This window comes from Bos javanicus, chromosome 14, assembly GCF_032452875.1.
Source record: "Bos javanicus breed banteng chromosome 14, ARS-OSU_banteng_1.0, whole genome shotgun sequence".
NCBI classification, from domain to species: Eukaryota; Metazoa; Chordata; class Mammalia; order Artiodactyla; family Bovidae; genus Bos; species Bos javanicus.
This window is the reverse complement of record NC_083881.1, coordinates 62,825,930-62,841,300: the sequence shown is the minus strand read 5'-3', so window position 1 is coordinate 62,841,300 and position 15,371 is coordinate 62,825,930. Positions and strand designations below refer to the sequence as shown.

At 49.7% G+C, this 15,371-nt stretch overlaps 2 protein-coding genes across 12 annotated transcripts in view; one reads left to right on the top strand and one right to left on the bottom strand.

Moving 5' to 3' along the window:
* The window catches only part of GRHL2 (grainyhead like transcription factor 2), a 171,122-nt gene extending 167,062 nt beyond the window's left edge, over positions 1–4,060 (top strand). For 4 of the 6 annotated variants that reach the window (XR_009740917.1, XR_009740915.1, XR_009740914.1 and 1 more), the window contains exon 17: positions 1,051–1,074. Coding sequence is in view for 2 of the 6 variants with exons in the window: in XM_061439255.1 (XP_061295239.1) it covers positions 1,051–1,165 (115 nt within the window). In the remaining 4 variants the exon portion in view is untranslated. Of the gene's footprint in view, positions 1–1,050 lie in introns of all 6 variants that reach the window. The other 2 variants (XM_061439255.1, XM_061439254.1) reach the window with 1 other exon arrangement.
* Positions 4,061–6,907: 2,847 nt separating this feature from the next.
* Positions 6,908–15,371, bottom strand: part of NCALD (neurocalcin delta) — a 468,302-nt gene continuing 459,838 nt past the window's right edge. For all 6 annotated transcript variants that reach the window (XM_061439258.1, XM_061439257.1, XM_061439262.1 and 3 more), the window contains 2 exons: positions 12,153–12,258; positions 6,908–9,545 (listed from right to left, as the gene is read on the bottom strand). In XM_061439258.1, the coding sequence (XP_061295242.1) occupies positions 9,448–9,545; positions 12,153–12,258 (204 nt within the window). In that variant the 3' untranslated portion in view covers positions 6,908–9,447. The remainder of the gene's footprint in view (positions 9,546–12,152; positions 12,259–15,371) is intronic.

Below are 15,371 nucleotides of genomic sequence, written 5' to 3'. Positions count from 1 at the left end.
ATGGTGAGATCTGAGTGGTGTCTCAGGGTCTCATGCTGAGCAGAAGCCCTGAGTGCTGATGTGCATGCCGATGGTAGCATTTCACTTCCACGGGGTCCGGTGTCAGGCCCTGGGCTAAATACTTTAATCCTAACCACAACCCTCTAAAGCAGGGTTGTTATTCTTATTTTTGTGGAAGAATAAACCGAGACTCTGAAAGGCTAAACAACTTGCCTGATGACACATAGCTGTAAAATGATAGTCACTTCTCAAACGAAGGTCTGTCTGACTTCAAAGAAGGGGATTGGCTCAAGGACTTGTCTCATGGACAGGCCCTGAAAGTTGTTGGTTTTCTTAAAACGAAACCCAGCTCAGATGGTTAACTAAGGGCTAAGTCACATGTGATAGAGTACGAACTTCAGAGTGAGGCAAAGCTAGTACCCAAACCGAGCTCAGCCTTGAACCGGCTGAGTGAACCTGGGGACATGATCTAACCTCGCTGAACTCAGGCTACTCAATTGTACCATGGCGGTGATCGCACCTGCCTCCATGGTTGCCCTGAGGACTGAACACAGGTTTGTGGAACAGACTCCATGCTCGAGGAAGGGTAGCCGCAGCTCTGGTTTATTTTCCTCTTGTAAGTGCAGAGGACTTTTTAAACACCTTAAAAAGGTGTTTTCAAGAGGCAATATGGTTTAATGAAAAGAGTTAGGAGACCTAACTCTTTAGATCCAGTCTCTGTCAATAGTTAGCTCTGTGGTTTCAGGCTCTGTTAACTTTTTCTAGGCTTCAGTTTACCAGTCTAGAGAGCCAAAGGTTTGCGTTAAATGATCTCTGACATCCTGTCTCATAAGAAGTTAGTTCTGAGAAATCGAGGTTTTGCTTCCCTCTAACTGATATCTGGGAAAGAAATACAGTGAGGGCCTCTCTCCCTGCCTGTCTCCTCTCCTTCCCACCCCCCACCCACCTCCCTTGTGAAAGAATGGCTAAGGGAACCCCCAGCCTGGAGCCTCCCTTCACTGAGCACCTCGGTCATGGCGTCTTTGTTTCCCCCCGCATTCACCCCCGCAGCATCCTGGTGAATATGGACGACAACATCATTGAGCACTACTCGAATGAGGACACCTTCATCCTCAACATGGAGAGCATGGTGGAAGGCTTCAAGATCACACTCATGGAAATCTGAGCCCCACTCTGGGCTGCAGCCCTCAGGGCCTTCCTCCCCCAGGGAAGTCGGAGGCCCCGGCCCCCAGGCCCTACAGACCCACTTCACCCATCTGACGACTGCTGTTACACGACTGTGCTGGGGAGCGGGGCGAGGCCCAAAGACCCTGGGATCCCTGCGTTTGGGCCACCCACCGGTTCCTGCCCTGGAGCCACGGCCCAAGCCCCTCAGGACGGGGCCTTGAGCTTATCACATCCTTATTTATTGTCCACCTTTTTTCCGGAGCCCGGGGCCCAGGGCCCGCCAGGACTCTGCAGGTCACTGCTGGCTCCAGCTGACACGGGCCAGAGCTCTCCCTTTCAGTCCATTGATCCTGAAGAGCCTGAGGGAGCTCCCTCCTGCCATCTCACCCCTGACGTCTCCTGAGCGGCTGGACAGAATGAGCCGCTTCCTTCGTCCGAGGTGGGGGAAGAGGTGGACACCTCTTCCTGATCAGGAGCCTTCTGTCTGCTCTGAGGAAAGGCATTGGTGGGTACCCTCAGGGGTTCCTAGTGAGTAGCCACCAGGCCGTGTACAGGAAGACATTCGCCACCGTGTAATTAGTAAGTAACCCCGAAAGTGTGCCTGGCTATCATGTACATAGTGTTTATAATATCGCAATAATATATTTTACCTGTGGTATGTGGGCATGTTTACTGCCGCAGGCCTGGGGGAGGCGCATACCTGGAGACCCTGCTTTCTCCAAGAGGTTTCTGCCTCCGTGCTGTTCAGAAGACATGCTGGGCGAGGGACACAGCCTTCAGGCTGTCAGGCAGTGGGTGCCAAGATGGTTGACCCCTGTGGGCATGCCTAAAGCCCCCCCGTTCCCTCTCTATGGGCACTATCTGCCCCGGAGACCCACTGAGTTTGTCTCATGGCGATGAGCTTCGCCTGACTCTCCCTCTGAGCTGTCTGTGGGAAAGGTTGGATTGTCTGAGGTCCCAGCTCCTCCAGCTTTGGTGTTGGTGCCGCCTGAACTTTCTGGAGATGCTGCAGGGACTTGCCATCAGGGTTCCATCACTGGGTCTGCCGCAGAACTCCTGGGCTTTCGTGAGGAGCCGGCCACTGTGCAGTGTCTCAGTTTACAAGCACATCCTCATCTCAAGTGGCTCCCTGGAGGCCCAGCTGAAGTCCTGAGAGTGGTGCCAGCGGCTCAGCTCTGGCCTGCCAGGCGTGGGCTGCCTTCTGGGGCTCAGCCGGCTCTGGAAGGCTGGGCTGCTGGATGCTGGATGGGTGCGAGAAGACCCCGGGAGCCCTGGCACTTCTGAAACCAGCGTCTGGAAGATGGAGAGAGAAGGCTTGTCCTCCTACCAGGTATCCTGGCAGATGAAGAGGAGATGAAATGCTTCCCCAAACAGTCGCATCATCATGTACCATCCGGGCCACAGTTCTCTTTGAGGAACAGGTACATGGTCTAGGGGTTTGTGTTCAGCCTTATGGGCTAAAGCATAGGTTTCTGGTAGCCACACTCCCTAGGAGGTCCCGGATCTAGGGCAGATTCTATGGAAGGGCCCAGATTTGTTTGTAAAGCACTTTGATGTCTTACCTGGGGGCTTTCTCTCCAAGGGCTCCCTGCCTCCCTGCCCTCCACGGCCCAGAGCAGGATGGAAGGGCCGCTTTCAGTCCAGCTCTCTGTCCTTGAGGCTGCAGAGGATTCAAATGGGCTGGAGGGCAGGTGCGTGCCCAGGAAGATCTCTAGTAGGTGTGGTGAGGGGGCACCTTTCTGTGTGTCTTCTGGACGTGTTACGCCTCCCTGCGGTGCCAAAGATTGCATCCTGGATTTAGCTCTGCTCCAGTCTGTCCCCTCGTCCTCCACTCTGTGACAGTCACATCCTGGACCAGCATGTGGTACTAATGGGACTCAGTATTGGAAACGCATGATGTACAATGTGCCACCATGCTCCTTGCCTAAGGGGTGATTTCAGACATCACTGCCAGGCCCAGTGGTCAATACTGTCAGGCCAGGGTGTAGGACTCCAGAATAGGGAAAAGAGAAAATCTTTGGCAGACATGGGTTCCCTGACCTTCTCTCCCCAGCCTCTGTGGACAAAATGTTTCTGGTCCTGCCCTAGGCAGAAGATGAATCCAAGATACTTTTGCCTTTGTCCCAGGGCCCTGGGCAATCATTGTGGTGGCCACTACCAGAACAAAGCGTATGAGGCCAGTGCCAGCAAAGGGTGGCACACAGTGTACCCTCCCATCCAGTCTGTCCCCATCTTACCACGTCCTCTCTGCACTCTCAGTGTGCCCGTGGCTTAGCTTCAGCGTGCCCTTCACTGTGTGTGTGAGCAGAGCTTTGATGAGCAAAATTGTCCAAGGGGAAAAAAAAAAAAAACACTCCAGAGAAATAGGAAAACTTGCCTCCTCTTTTTTTTTTTTTTTGGTTTCTTAATCAGACTCAAATAAATAAGCTTTAAAAATTCCATGTAAGATGAGGGACATATGCAACAAGTGTTTTTCTTATACTTACCCCAGATGCTTAGACTTTCTGGGAAATTGGGTCCGACAGAAAAATGCAGTCAGATGTCATCTTGGAATTGGATCCTAAAAGACTAAGGCATGTCCCAGCCCAGAAACTTAAGAAGCATGAACTGAATCAAACATTTATTTTCCTTCTTATTTAAAATTACGAAAATGCAACAGAAGCAGGGGGTTTGTGCCAAATTCTGCGAACAGCCCTTTCGTAAAGACAAGCAAAGGAGATTGCGAGATGGACAATTTGTGCTCATGTTTTTTTTTTTTTTTAAAAAAAAGGCAAATGTAACTTAATAGTTTTGTAAATGGGAGAGGGGGAATCTATAAACTATAAATACAGTTATTTTATTTTTTGTACATTTTTAAGAAGAAAAAAATAAATATTCATAATGTAAGAGTAAACTTCAAGCGTGCCATGTTTTCTGTGAGGTGGGTGTTGGGGCTCCTAGGCTGATTGGGAAGAAGCCTCTGTGTGCGCTGGGAAGGTTCTGGGCTCCCCGTGGGCACCTCAGGTCCTGGACTCCAACACAGCAGGCATTTCCTCTTCTGGTTGCTCCATTGTGCCTCCACCCCAAGGTTAAATGAGAAGAGGCTGAAGACATCACCACGCCTCCAGTGTGACCACAAAAGGCCACCAGGATGGCTGTTCTTTCAGTTCCTCGGGGTAGGGAGTAGGCTCTGTCCATCCATGTTTGTCTTCCTCTCTCCCCACTTAAATTACCAGAAGAGCCTTTCATGTCCTTTAACTCATCTTCACCCACCTTTTCACAGATCCTAAAACCATGTGGCTGAAACACCAAGCTCCTCACAACAGTCTCTTGCCCTGGAACCCACAGCCTCACCAGTATCCACCAGCTCAAATCCCAGTATTTCTCGGCATTTCCTCAGTGACCACCCACCCGCTCCTTCAACTGTCCTCCATGATGATCTCCCAAGAGCCTCTCTGTTCCAAACAAGTAGCAGCTTCTGTGTTCTTCCACATCTCACCTTCTATGTCCACAGCTTTCAAATCTTGGCTAAAAATCCACCTTGGGAAAGCTTTCTCTGACCAACTTCAACCCTGTTGGCATCCTTGGCAGCCTCCACACCTGGACCAGTGGGCGTTAAAGAGGAGGCTGGGAGAAGTGCTTGTTGAGGAGGCTTCTGAAGAGATCATGGATCAGAAATGGGCCAAAGGCCCGTTTGCCATGACCTGTGTTCCCCAGTATCAGTAGGAGGTCTGAATATGCTCCCCCCACCCCCACCCCTGCCCGAGGAGGTCCTGCCTGGCATTCACTAGTCTCACTTCCTCTCCTGAGGCAGTTCTTCCTGGACTCATGGCAGCTCTGGTCCTGCTGTGAACATGGCTCCCCACATGTGTCACCCCACCCCCCACCTCCCTGTACTGGGACTCTGGGTGGGTGAAGATGACCAACTATCAAGGCCCCGGGGTCCAGGACTGGCTCTTGCCTCCATCTTCATCTCTATACCAACTCAGCTCAGTTACCATGGGCCGGGCATTGTGCCTGGTGCTGGGGACGGAGAGGCAGGTTAGATGCAGTCCATCCTCAGAGGCCATGATGTACCAAGTGATGACAGCCTGGCATCATCAGTGCCAGGATAGCAGTTCACTTTCAGAGAGGCAGGGCTCGCAGTTACCCCAGTCCCAGGGCATACAAGCCCCTCTTACCCTTAGACTTTCACAACGTGATGAGAGGTCACCAAACTCTAACCTCGCTTTGGGAAGGTTGCCCACTCAAGTGTCTGCACCCCTGTGTCTGAGGATCAATGGCATCTTAGCAGCCAGGGCAGCAAGTGCCCAGGACCTAAGTCCTAGACACACAGCCATCATTCAAGTGTAGAGAAATCTGAAATGCATATACCATTGGTTAGATATAAAATATATCATTGGCTCTTGGCGTGGACATCTTTTCACTGTACAATAATCTTTCTATTGTAGGTGGATTTGACTGATACTCTGATGCCTTGGCAAATACAGTATTCTTTCTCTTGTTTCTTCAGCCACCTGAAAAACCAGAATATTTCAGGAGAATGCAAGCATACGCCTGACAAAGATGAGAGGCTTGTTGAAGCAGCTCCATTTTTCCTAAAGAAAGCAGTCGTGATTTCCCCTTACCTTGACTGAGAACACACGGACTCCTTCTTACCTGGCCGGTGACCCCCTCCCCACACCTGAACTAGACTGTCAGGGAGTCCAGGGTTGGGTTGGGGTGTTGGGACAGTACCCTGAAGATAGGAGTTTCAGGCTTGAAAATTTGCTGGAAATTAACCAGTTAACCTCCAACAGGTGTGCGAGTGAAGCCTCCTGATCAGGTTGGAGGGTCCCAGCCACCTGCTTACCATCATTGCCATGAATGACATGGTGTTCCTCATGCTCATGCAGTTCTCATAGGCATCAGGACCACTGTTGAACCATAAAGAGAAACTGTGGTACAAAAGGACTCCCCTCCAGGCCAACTCACTCCAGCATGAAGTCTGGTTGGCCTATGAGACGCCTACTACAGCTGACTTTCAGCCTCTTTTTCCTACATTCATGACCCCTGTGCTGGAGGCAGAGCCAGTGACAGCAATAACAAACACCTTGATCGGAATTGGCTTTGAGGCTGTGGGCTGTGTATCATGTCATCTTTTCTATCAACTCTTCTCCAGACTGAGAGGTCTGGGGGTTTGGGGGTGGGGGGAGGATGCTAATTTCCCACTGAAGAGGAAGGTGCCTCCGTTTCTCCTTCCATTGCACCTAATGTTGAGACTAGAGTTTACAGCTCCAGTCAGTTGTGAGGAAGGAGAAGAGGTAAGAAGAAAGTGAAGGCCATGAGTGGAGGGAAGTAAAGACGCCCACACGTAGACCTAGGATGCTCTTGGACAATGCTTTAGGCCCACAGACCCTCTCATCCCTCTTTCACAAACCCTGCTTCCTTGTGCCTTCAGGGCCGAAACCATACCTAGAAGGAGGCCAACACAGCGTCTGGGCCCTCACTCAGGCACAGATTCAGCTGGAGCAGTTTAGGCACAGAAAGCCCAGGTCCCAGACAATCATATTAAACAGTCAACATGCTTGACTGCCAAGCTAGAGCGACCCAAAGTCAACTGATGCAGGACCCACTCCATAGGAAAGGATTCATAAATATATTGATATATATATAGATATATATGTGGAAAGTGCCCCCGGGGTGTATCAATGGGATTGGACTGCACCCTCAGCATCCCTTCCCCCCCTAAACAAGGGTATGAATAGTCGACCAGTCTGTATCATCCTTCAAGTCGTAAGCCACTTTATTCCAGTCCCTTGAACATCACAGGCTGAGCTGCTTTCAGACAAAACAGACTCCATTTCCAGAGGTCCCTCAACACAGCAGTGACAATGAACAGCCCAGCTCAGGAGTGACATAAGCGTTTAGGCATTCAGCCTTTGGGTGCTGCTGAGCCCCTTGGCCACACAGTGCACTGGATCAGACATACAAAGGCCTGCCTGGGGAGGAGAAGAATGAGAAAAACAACCCTCAAGAAAACAGTCCGGGTCAGTGGCAGGCCAGGACAAGGACTACTTTGCGGCCATCCCGGGCATGTCAGCATCGATCAGCCCTGTGTCTGCTCTGTTGTTTTAACAGCTGGAGATGCGCTCCCCTGCTTCTTACCCCAGCTCTAGGCTCTAACGAGCAGAGTGAGTCTGGCTCAGTAAGATGTCATGACTGAGGATGGAGTCCTAATGGGCTTTCCCTGACATTAAGCAACTCTACCATTAAGGAAAACTAAAGGAGGAATTAGGTCTTCAATCCAGGGCAGGAGAAAGTGGGATGCAGCTCAGGAACATCACCTGTAGAGGCGCTGGGTCCCCATGCCATTGTGCACGCCACTAGGTTAATTTTCAAAACCAGATTTTACCACTTGGCCAATGGAGGAACTCCGAAAGTCTCAAGGTGTAAAATCACTATTAAAAAAAAGCTGACACTCGGAGCAAGAGGATTATGTTACAGGTGGTGAGTCCAGGTCTCAAAATTTCACCTTGCAAAGTTCATTCATTTTGGTCAACCACATAAATGCAGATTTTTACTACCAGTTTAAATGGAATTGAGTAATACCCAGGAATCTGGAGGTTAGAATAGGCTCAGCATCGTTTCCCTTATAAGTTTATCTTTGTGTGGTTCATGGTCTGTAGGAAGTAGCTTGGCTGCAGCCCAGGGAACCTGTCTGCCTTCTCTTTGGGCAAGATCTCCTCATCTACATCCTTGAGTGTTTGGGCTTCCCCTTGCCTACTGCTTGTGAAAATATGACTTACCTATGACCAGCGACTTTGACTCTTACCTTTCAATACGAAGGTCATCAGACCAAACAGCAACTCAAATTTGTGTCGTCACTTCTGGAAATAGAAATTTGCTTTCAGAGAACACAATGATGGAAAATATTTTTTGGATTCTTTATAGTGGGCCTTGGAAATGAGACACAGTTGCTTATGCCTTCTTCAAGATGAACCAGATGACTGCCTAACCTCTGACTCTCTTAAGGGTCACTGGGGGCATGGAAAAGTCAACGTTCCAGCTATAGCTTCCTAACTATACATGTGGATTAAAGCATCGGGAAACCCCCAGAATTTATGCTATTTGGGGTGGAGGAGGGTGGGAAAATCTATAGAACATCATCTGCTCAGAAAAGCACCAGACCTCCAATCCAGTACTACATCAGTGAGCTGCTGGGCTGGTGGGCAAACCCACAGCTCTAATAATTATGAACCTTCTGGTGCTCCACTTGACACATTCCACTCAAACCTGCCCCACTTCTACTCCCTTGGCAGTACCACCGGAAAAGCACTCAAAATTAAGGTTGGGCCCTGGTCATGGTTACTTTGTACTTTTCTGGAGTATATAAAATATACCTGCTGATGGGTGCATTTGTGCAAAGACAGATATGACTTTAAAACAAGACATAGACATTCATTACAGCTGGCTTACTTTACAATAAGCTACAGAAAACAGTCTTCTGTAATAAGATTGTATTAGTGCTCACTAAACATGCATTTCATTTAAACAAGGCAAAACAATTTGGTCTGCAATACCCAATATTTTATATACAGCAATCTTTTTTTTTTTTAATCACAATAGGCAACAAGATGGGTCTGGTTTTGGAATATAAGTTACCATTTGCATTTAATTTCCAAAGAAACTCAGCTCAACTAGTGTAAACCTGGCAAGAAATAGCTGAGCCATCTTTTTCTTCTTCTCTATGAATTTACCTTGAAATGTTCACAGCTTAGAAACTACAGCCTATTTGGGAAGAGGGTGGGGTGGGCCTCTGGGGGGATCCCCCAGGTCCCTTTAAGAGTCTGGCCCCAGAGGATTCCTGGTCCCTGGGGAATCCAGCAAGTGGTGCCACCACCCCTAGGGCATGTGTGACTCCAGACCCAGGTGGCGAGTTTTGTTTTTCCAACAGGCCCCTCAAGTTTGCAACAGAATCACTGGACTGTATTGTTTTCCCTTCCCTCGCCTCCCCGAGTCTTCAGTTTTAGAACACAGACTTCCGAATTAAAGGAAAAATAATAACAACAATAATGATGAAAAATCGTCAGAACAACAAACACCACAGTCTGTGCACGACAGCGCTGTCCATGCTTCCACAAGCGCGGGGGGTCTAGACATTCCCACGAAGCATCCACGACAGAGAAGCTGAAGGCGGCACGGAAGGAGGCGCATCCGACCACAGGGGGAACAGCATCACTGTCAATATTGTTTGGCCAAAAAAAAAAAAAAAAAAATCCAAAGGGAACACAGGCAGCTCTACAGTTGGTGGCGCCGGGCTCAGAACTGGCCGGCGCTGCTGGGGTCACACTGCAGGAGGCGCACAATGGACGGGTCGCTCTTGGCCCCTCGGATGAACTCTTCCAGGGAGAGTTTTCCTGAAAAATAAGAGGACCGGTGAGTGTTGGCGGACGGCAGCCGGATGAACCGGGTCTTCTCGATGCATCTCTGGGGTGGCTGCGGCAGCACACCCTTTCCCGGGGTCTCACACCAGCCGTGAGCCCCACCTTCTGTCTTTCCGAGCTGAGACGCACCCCACCCCCGCTCCGGGGGCAGTGGGTCGTTCGGCATCGCACGCCCAGCATGCGGCTTACTGAGAGCTCACCGTGTGCCCGGCCCTGGCTCTGGAAGGGTTGGGGTGGGTGGGTGCTGGGTGCCCCCCACGTGGTCCCTGCCCTCGTGGCCCTTCCAGCTAAGGCCACTGGAGGGACTCAGTGTCCACGGAAGAGATGGCGCTTGCACCTTTCAGAGAGTGAGCTGGGTTCCTGCTGCACATCCCACGGGGTATTCCTGGGCCCCTTGGGGCTCCTTTGGGTCACCTGGGTACCTAGCTTGGCCTGTGAGCAGAGGGGTCTGAAGAGACACGTGGGGTGAGGGCCACTTCTTTTGGACAAGGTGGGCTGCCCTTCCCACCTGGGGTGAGGGAATCCAAAACAGAGAGAGGACTCCTCAGTCTGTAGTCTTTCCTCCTACCCCGATGGACTGCGGGAGGGAGACTGGCTGGTTGAGATTCCACTCCTATTCCAGGTCCTTTTCCTTTCTAGCTAGGCTAGAGTATGTGTTAAGTTCCCTTCCAGAAGTTTCCTCATGCTGTCAGTGGGGAGGCAAAGCTTCTCCCCGATTTCTGGGGGTGAGGGGTGGGGGCGGAGCGAACCCTACATTCAGCAAAGAAGTCTTGCTTCCTCCAGTAACCTCTGTGCTTCCGAATTGGCTTTGGAGCTAACTTGCTGAGGGCCCAGACTTTTCAAGTATTAGATGCAAAGAGGAGGCATGTAACCGCCGGAGACTCTAGATGAGGCCTCTGCTCCAGGCTCCAGCCTTTGGATCTAGAAGCCCAGAGTAGAAGCACCAAGTCTCCCAATTGGGTGGAATCTGATCCCCTGCAGACTTAAACCCCTCCCTGTATGGCTCTAACTTCCCCTCCCCATCTATTTCTTAATCAAGGCTTTCCATTAGGAAAACACAGGGCTTTTAGCAACAAGATGCATTTGAGTAATGCAGACCCTGTCAGGGCTCTGTGAGCCCACTGTGGCCAAGTCCCCCAGCAGAAGCTCTCATTTCTGGCAGGGAGGGTTTGATCCCGCCCGTCTGGATCTTCTCCCACCCTTCACCCCTATTCTAAAGAGGAGGCCGGGTTACAGGCAGGACACAAACCCCCCTGTGCTCCCCTGGAACATCAGGAAAATGTGCAGTTTAATGTCAGGGCCTTTACTATCCTATTAAAAGAATCCTGTTTGGTCTTTGCAAGATGAACTATTCGCTGTGAATCAAGGCACACAAAGAAACAGGATGTAATGGCACCTTTGTGAAGGAACAGGCAAACAAACAGATGAGCTTGTACCCTGCAAACCCAGATTCTCAGGCCGCTGGTGCCCCAGAGGGCACAGGTATAGAAACTGAGGCTTGCTCTGACACAAAGCCTTCTACATCAAGGCTTTGTGAGTAACTTTGCTCATATATTTGACAAGAATTGCTGGGATGCCCAGCAGAATAGGCAAGCCAGAAATAACAGCAAGAGCTCTAGATGACTCAGGGCTTTTTATGGGCCAGGATCTGTGTCAAAACTTTAAACTCAGGTATTACATCTAACTAGGGTTGTCAGAGGGGCTTCCCTGGTGGTTCAGATGGTAAAGAATCTGCCTGCAATGCAGGAGACCTGAGTTCAATCCCTGGGTCGGGAAGATCCCCTGGAGAAGGGAATGGCTACCCACTCCAGTATTCTTGCCTGGAGAAATCCATGGACAGAGGAGCCTGGCAGGCTACCATCCATGAGGTTGCAATCAGTCAGACACAGCTAAGCAATTAACACACATACACACACACAGGGCTGCCAGATTTGGCAAATAAAATACTTGATGCCCAGTTAGCTTTCAATTTCAAATAAACAATAATTTTTTAGTATGTTCCAAATATTGCATAGGGCACACTTATACTAAAAAAATCATTTGTTATATATCCAAAAATCAAATTTAATTGCACCTCTTTATTCTATCTGGCAATCCAGCATCTAAAAGTCCACTGTTTTTGAGTCTGAAATCCATCTTTCCTTTCATTTCAGTTTGCTTTGCTCCCCCTTGCTGGGTTTGAATTGTGGGTGGCTCTCTTGGGGTGAAATCTGCTGGCCTAACCCCTCAAAAGCTGAGGGGCCCCTCTTGGTTCTGGGAAACCCTACACTTTGGAGCATGTGCAGGAAACCCCCTGGGCAGGCTGGAAGGGAAGCTTCTAGGGTCTGAGTGGATACCAAGCCCCTCCCCACTTTCTGATTAGCTAGCCTGCAGGATCCAGCCTACTGCGAACCACTCAGGTCCTCCTCCGTCCTCCCATTGCAGGGAGCATGCAACAAGAGCCACTTTCACAAAGGACCCTGAGCCAGATCCTGTGGCCAATAAATTGTCCTTGAGTGGCATTTCCATGCCTGGGTGATCTAGACCCTCCAGCAGTCCCCACTCTGAGCAAAACCAAGCAAAATAGCCATGGCCTCCTACCATCTCGATTGGTGTCCATCTGGCGGAAGATCTTTTCTGTCCTCTTCTCTGGGGTCGACTCATCTTCAGGCATTTTCATTACGGAGGAAACCATCTTATAGATCGCCTGGGGACAAGAAGCAACATGGTGGGGAGACGGAAACACAGTTTGGTTTTGCACCCAATGGCCCTATTATTAAACCTCCCAAATGCAGGGGGGAAGGGAATGCCTTCCCTTCACACAGAGAGCAGGCTCTGTTCTTGCTTCTCGCTTGTTGTGGAAATCAGATGTGCAGTGGCTGTGAGAGCAGCCAGACCAGCAGAGCATGTCCAGTGGTAAGGACCTTCAGGAACGACAGCTGATCAGAAGATCCGCTAGACGCACCCTCTACTCCATGTCTCTAATCGTACTGTGCATATGAACCCCCTGGGAATCTTATGAGAAGGAGAAGCTGATTGAGTAGAGTGGGTTGGGAAATGGGAGTCATAAGATTCTACCTTTCTAACAGGGATCCCGTGTGATGCTGTTGCTAATTTTGGGGTTCCCACTCTCAGGCTGTAGACAACATTCCTCGGGCCAGACAGACAGGTCAGGGTCTACTCCCTGGGTCCCTGGAGGATGATGCTGCCAAGTCGCTTCAGTCATGTCCGACTCTGTGCGACCCCATGGACTGTAGCCTACCAGGCTTCTCTGTCCATGGGATTTGCCAGGCAAGAACACTGGAGTGGGTTGCCATTTCCTTCTCCACTGGAGGATGATAAACACTGTTTATAAGGGCCTGCCCTCCTCCAGACATTACCAATCCATCTCAGTGCCCTCTCCACTTGTGTGTGGCAATCGTCTTGCATTCCTTATCAGCACACTGTCAGTTATCCCCCAGGATGGGAACCATCTGTGACTTGAGTACTGCTGGATGAAATAAGTGCATAATGAAAGTAAAGAAGGCTGGATCTGAAAGAAGGCTGAGCCCCGAACAATTGATGCTTTGGAACTGTGGTGCTGGAGAAGACTCTTGAGAGTCCCTTGGACTGCAAGGAGATCAAAAGAGTCAATCCTAAAGGAGACCAACCCTGAATATTCAATGGACGATCTAATGCTGAAGCTGAAGAGTCAATACTTTGGCCACCTGTTGAGAAGAGCTGATTCATTGGAAAAGACCCTGAAGCTGGGAAAGATTGAAGGCAAGAGGAGAAAGGGATGACAGAGGATGAGATGGTTGGATGGCATCACTGACTCAATGGACATGAGTTTGTGCAAGCTCCAGGAGATAGTGAAGGACAGGGAAGCCTGGTGGGCTGCAGTTCATGGGGTTGTGAATAGCCAGATAAGAGTTCACTTAGCAACTGAACAAGTGTACAATCTCTGCTTGAGATAAACTGAGTATGTCTGAAATCTGATGATCAAAGAGTTTTGACTGAGACCCTGAAAACCTGAAGAGGTTTTGAGCAGTACTGAAACTATCTCCCCTACCACCTGTGGACACCACACCCCAACCCCAGATGCTCAGGGCCTGGAAGACCTCTGCTATCAGATATTTGTATTTTGGAAGAATAATGTAAAGTCATTGTTTTTATCCCCAGACCATGGTTTTGCTACTCAGATTCAGTTTGGGAACTTTGGCCCTGGGAAGGAGTTTTAGAAAAAGTGGAATTTCCTGGGGGTGGGGGCGGGGTAGAAATCTGGAAAGTTCTGGAACTTGGGATGCAGAGGGAGGAGAAAAAGGAAGGCAGCTGAGGGGAAGTAGTCTCCAAAGGGGAAATGTGGAAACAAAAAGGATGGTAGAAAGAGATAAAGGCTAAGCTTTGCTGCTTTACAGTCTTGTTCAGGTCAACCTGCCTCAAGTTCCTAAAATAGTCTGGAGAGATGGCGATAAATATTACAATCTCAGTTGCTAAAACAGGAATGAAAAGTGGACTCAGCCAGTATGCCGACTCTTGGGCTGATCCCACCCCACAAGGACCCCTTAGGCCAGGCTCCCCTAGTCTGACTTGAACCCACCCAGAGCCCTTGCTGAACTGAAGAGCTGCCTCCACAGTGACTCCGGGAGGAAGGGCAAGCTGGGAGTCATGGCTCTGCCTGGGGGTAAGCGAGCTGGGCCACAGACAGCTGTCCCAAGAAGTGCTCACTGAAGTGTGCTCCACAGGCAAGAGGCAAACCTCACTCTGTCTTCCTCCTGGTCCCCTCCCGCTGTCCCCTCCAGCCCGGGACAACCCTGCCATCTGTGCTGGGGTTATAGTGCCACCTGCCAAGCTGGCGGGGACACCTGGATCCTTGGGGGAATTAGAAAAGGCCATAGAGATAGAGACTTTTTTTTTAACAAATGGGAAAACAGAGATGCTGAGCTTTCAGGTCCACATGAATATTTAGTAACAAAAGTAGACAGCAGGACACTCTCCATACCACCTGTGTCCTGAGGTCTAGCCCCTGTCCTCATGGAAGCTTTTCTGAAACTCTTGACCCAAAGAGGAATTGGTGGCACAAACTGATGAACACACACACACACCTCACCTGGATTTCAGACTTACACAATCTGAAATATTTTGGGAATTCATAAGCCCAGATATCTTAGAACAACAACAACAAAATAGTATCTATTTGTCAGTATCTCATCAGATCACAGGTACACCCATTTAAAGGTGTAAGAACTCTACAACATTTCAGTAGTTACAGAGGTAATGAGGGAGGGGCATAACTATTAAGATTAGTTTTAGCTATTTGTTGTTATTCAGTCACTCAGTCGTGTCCAGCTCTTTGCGACCCCATGAACTGCAGCATGCCAGGCTTCCCTATACTTCACTATCTCCCAGAGTTTGCTCAAACTCCTGTCCGTTGAGTCAATGATGCCATCCAACCATTTCCTCCTCTTTCGCCCCCTTTTCCTCCTGCCCTCAATTTTCCCCAGTATCAGGGTCTTTCCCAGTGAGTCAGCTCTTCGCTTCAGGTGGCCAAAGTATGGGAGCTTCAGGTTCACCATCAGTCCTTCCAGTGAGTATTAATAGAAGCCTTAAGGATGTTGTGTAATCAACCTTCTTTGGGGCTGCATTGTCCTTTCCCTGGTCTTTTTGGGCCTCAGTAAGGTCCCATAGTAGCAAGGATAACCCATTGATTTGGAATACTCCTTGGTGCTCTCAGTCTCTAAGACTTGAGGCTCATGAAATTCTCCTTCTTGGGATCCTGAAGGCAAGTCAATGATATGATAATCTAGAGACCATTCTCTTAATACTCTGGTTGAACAAGTG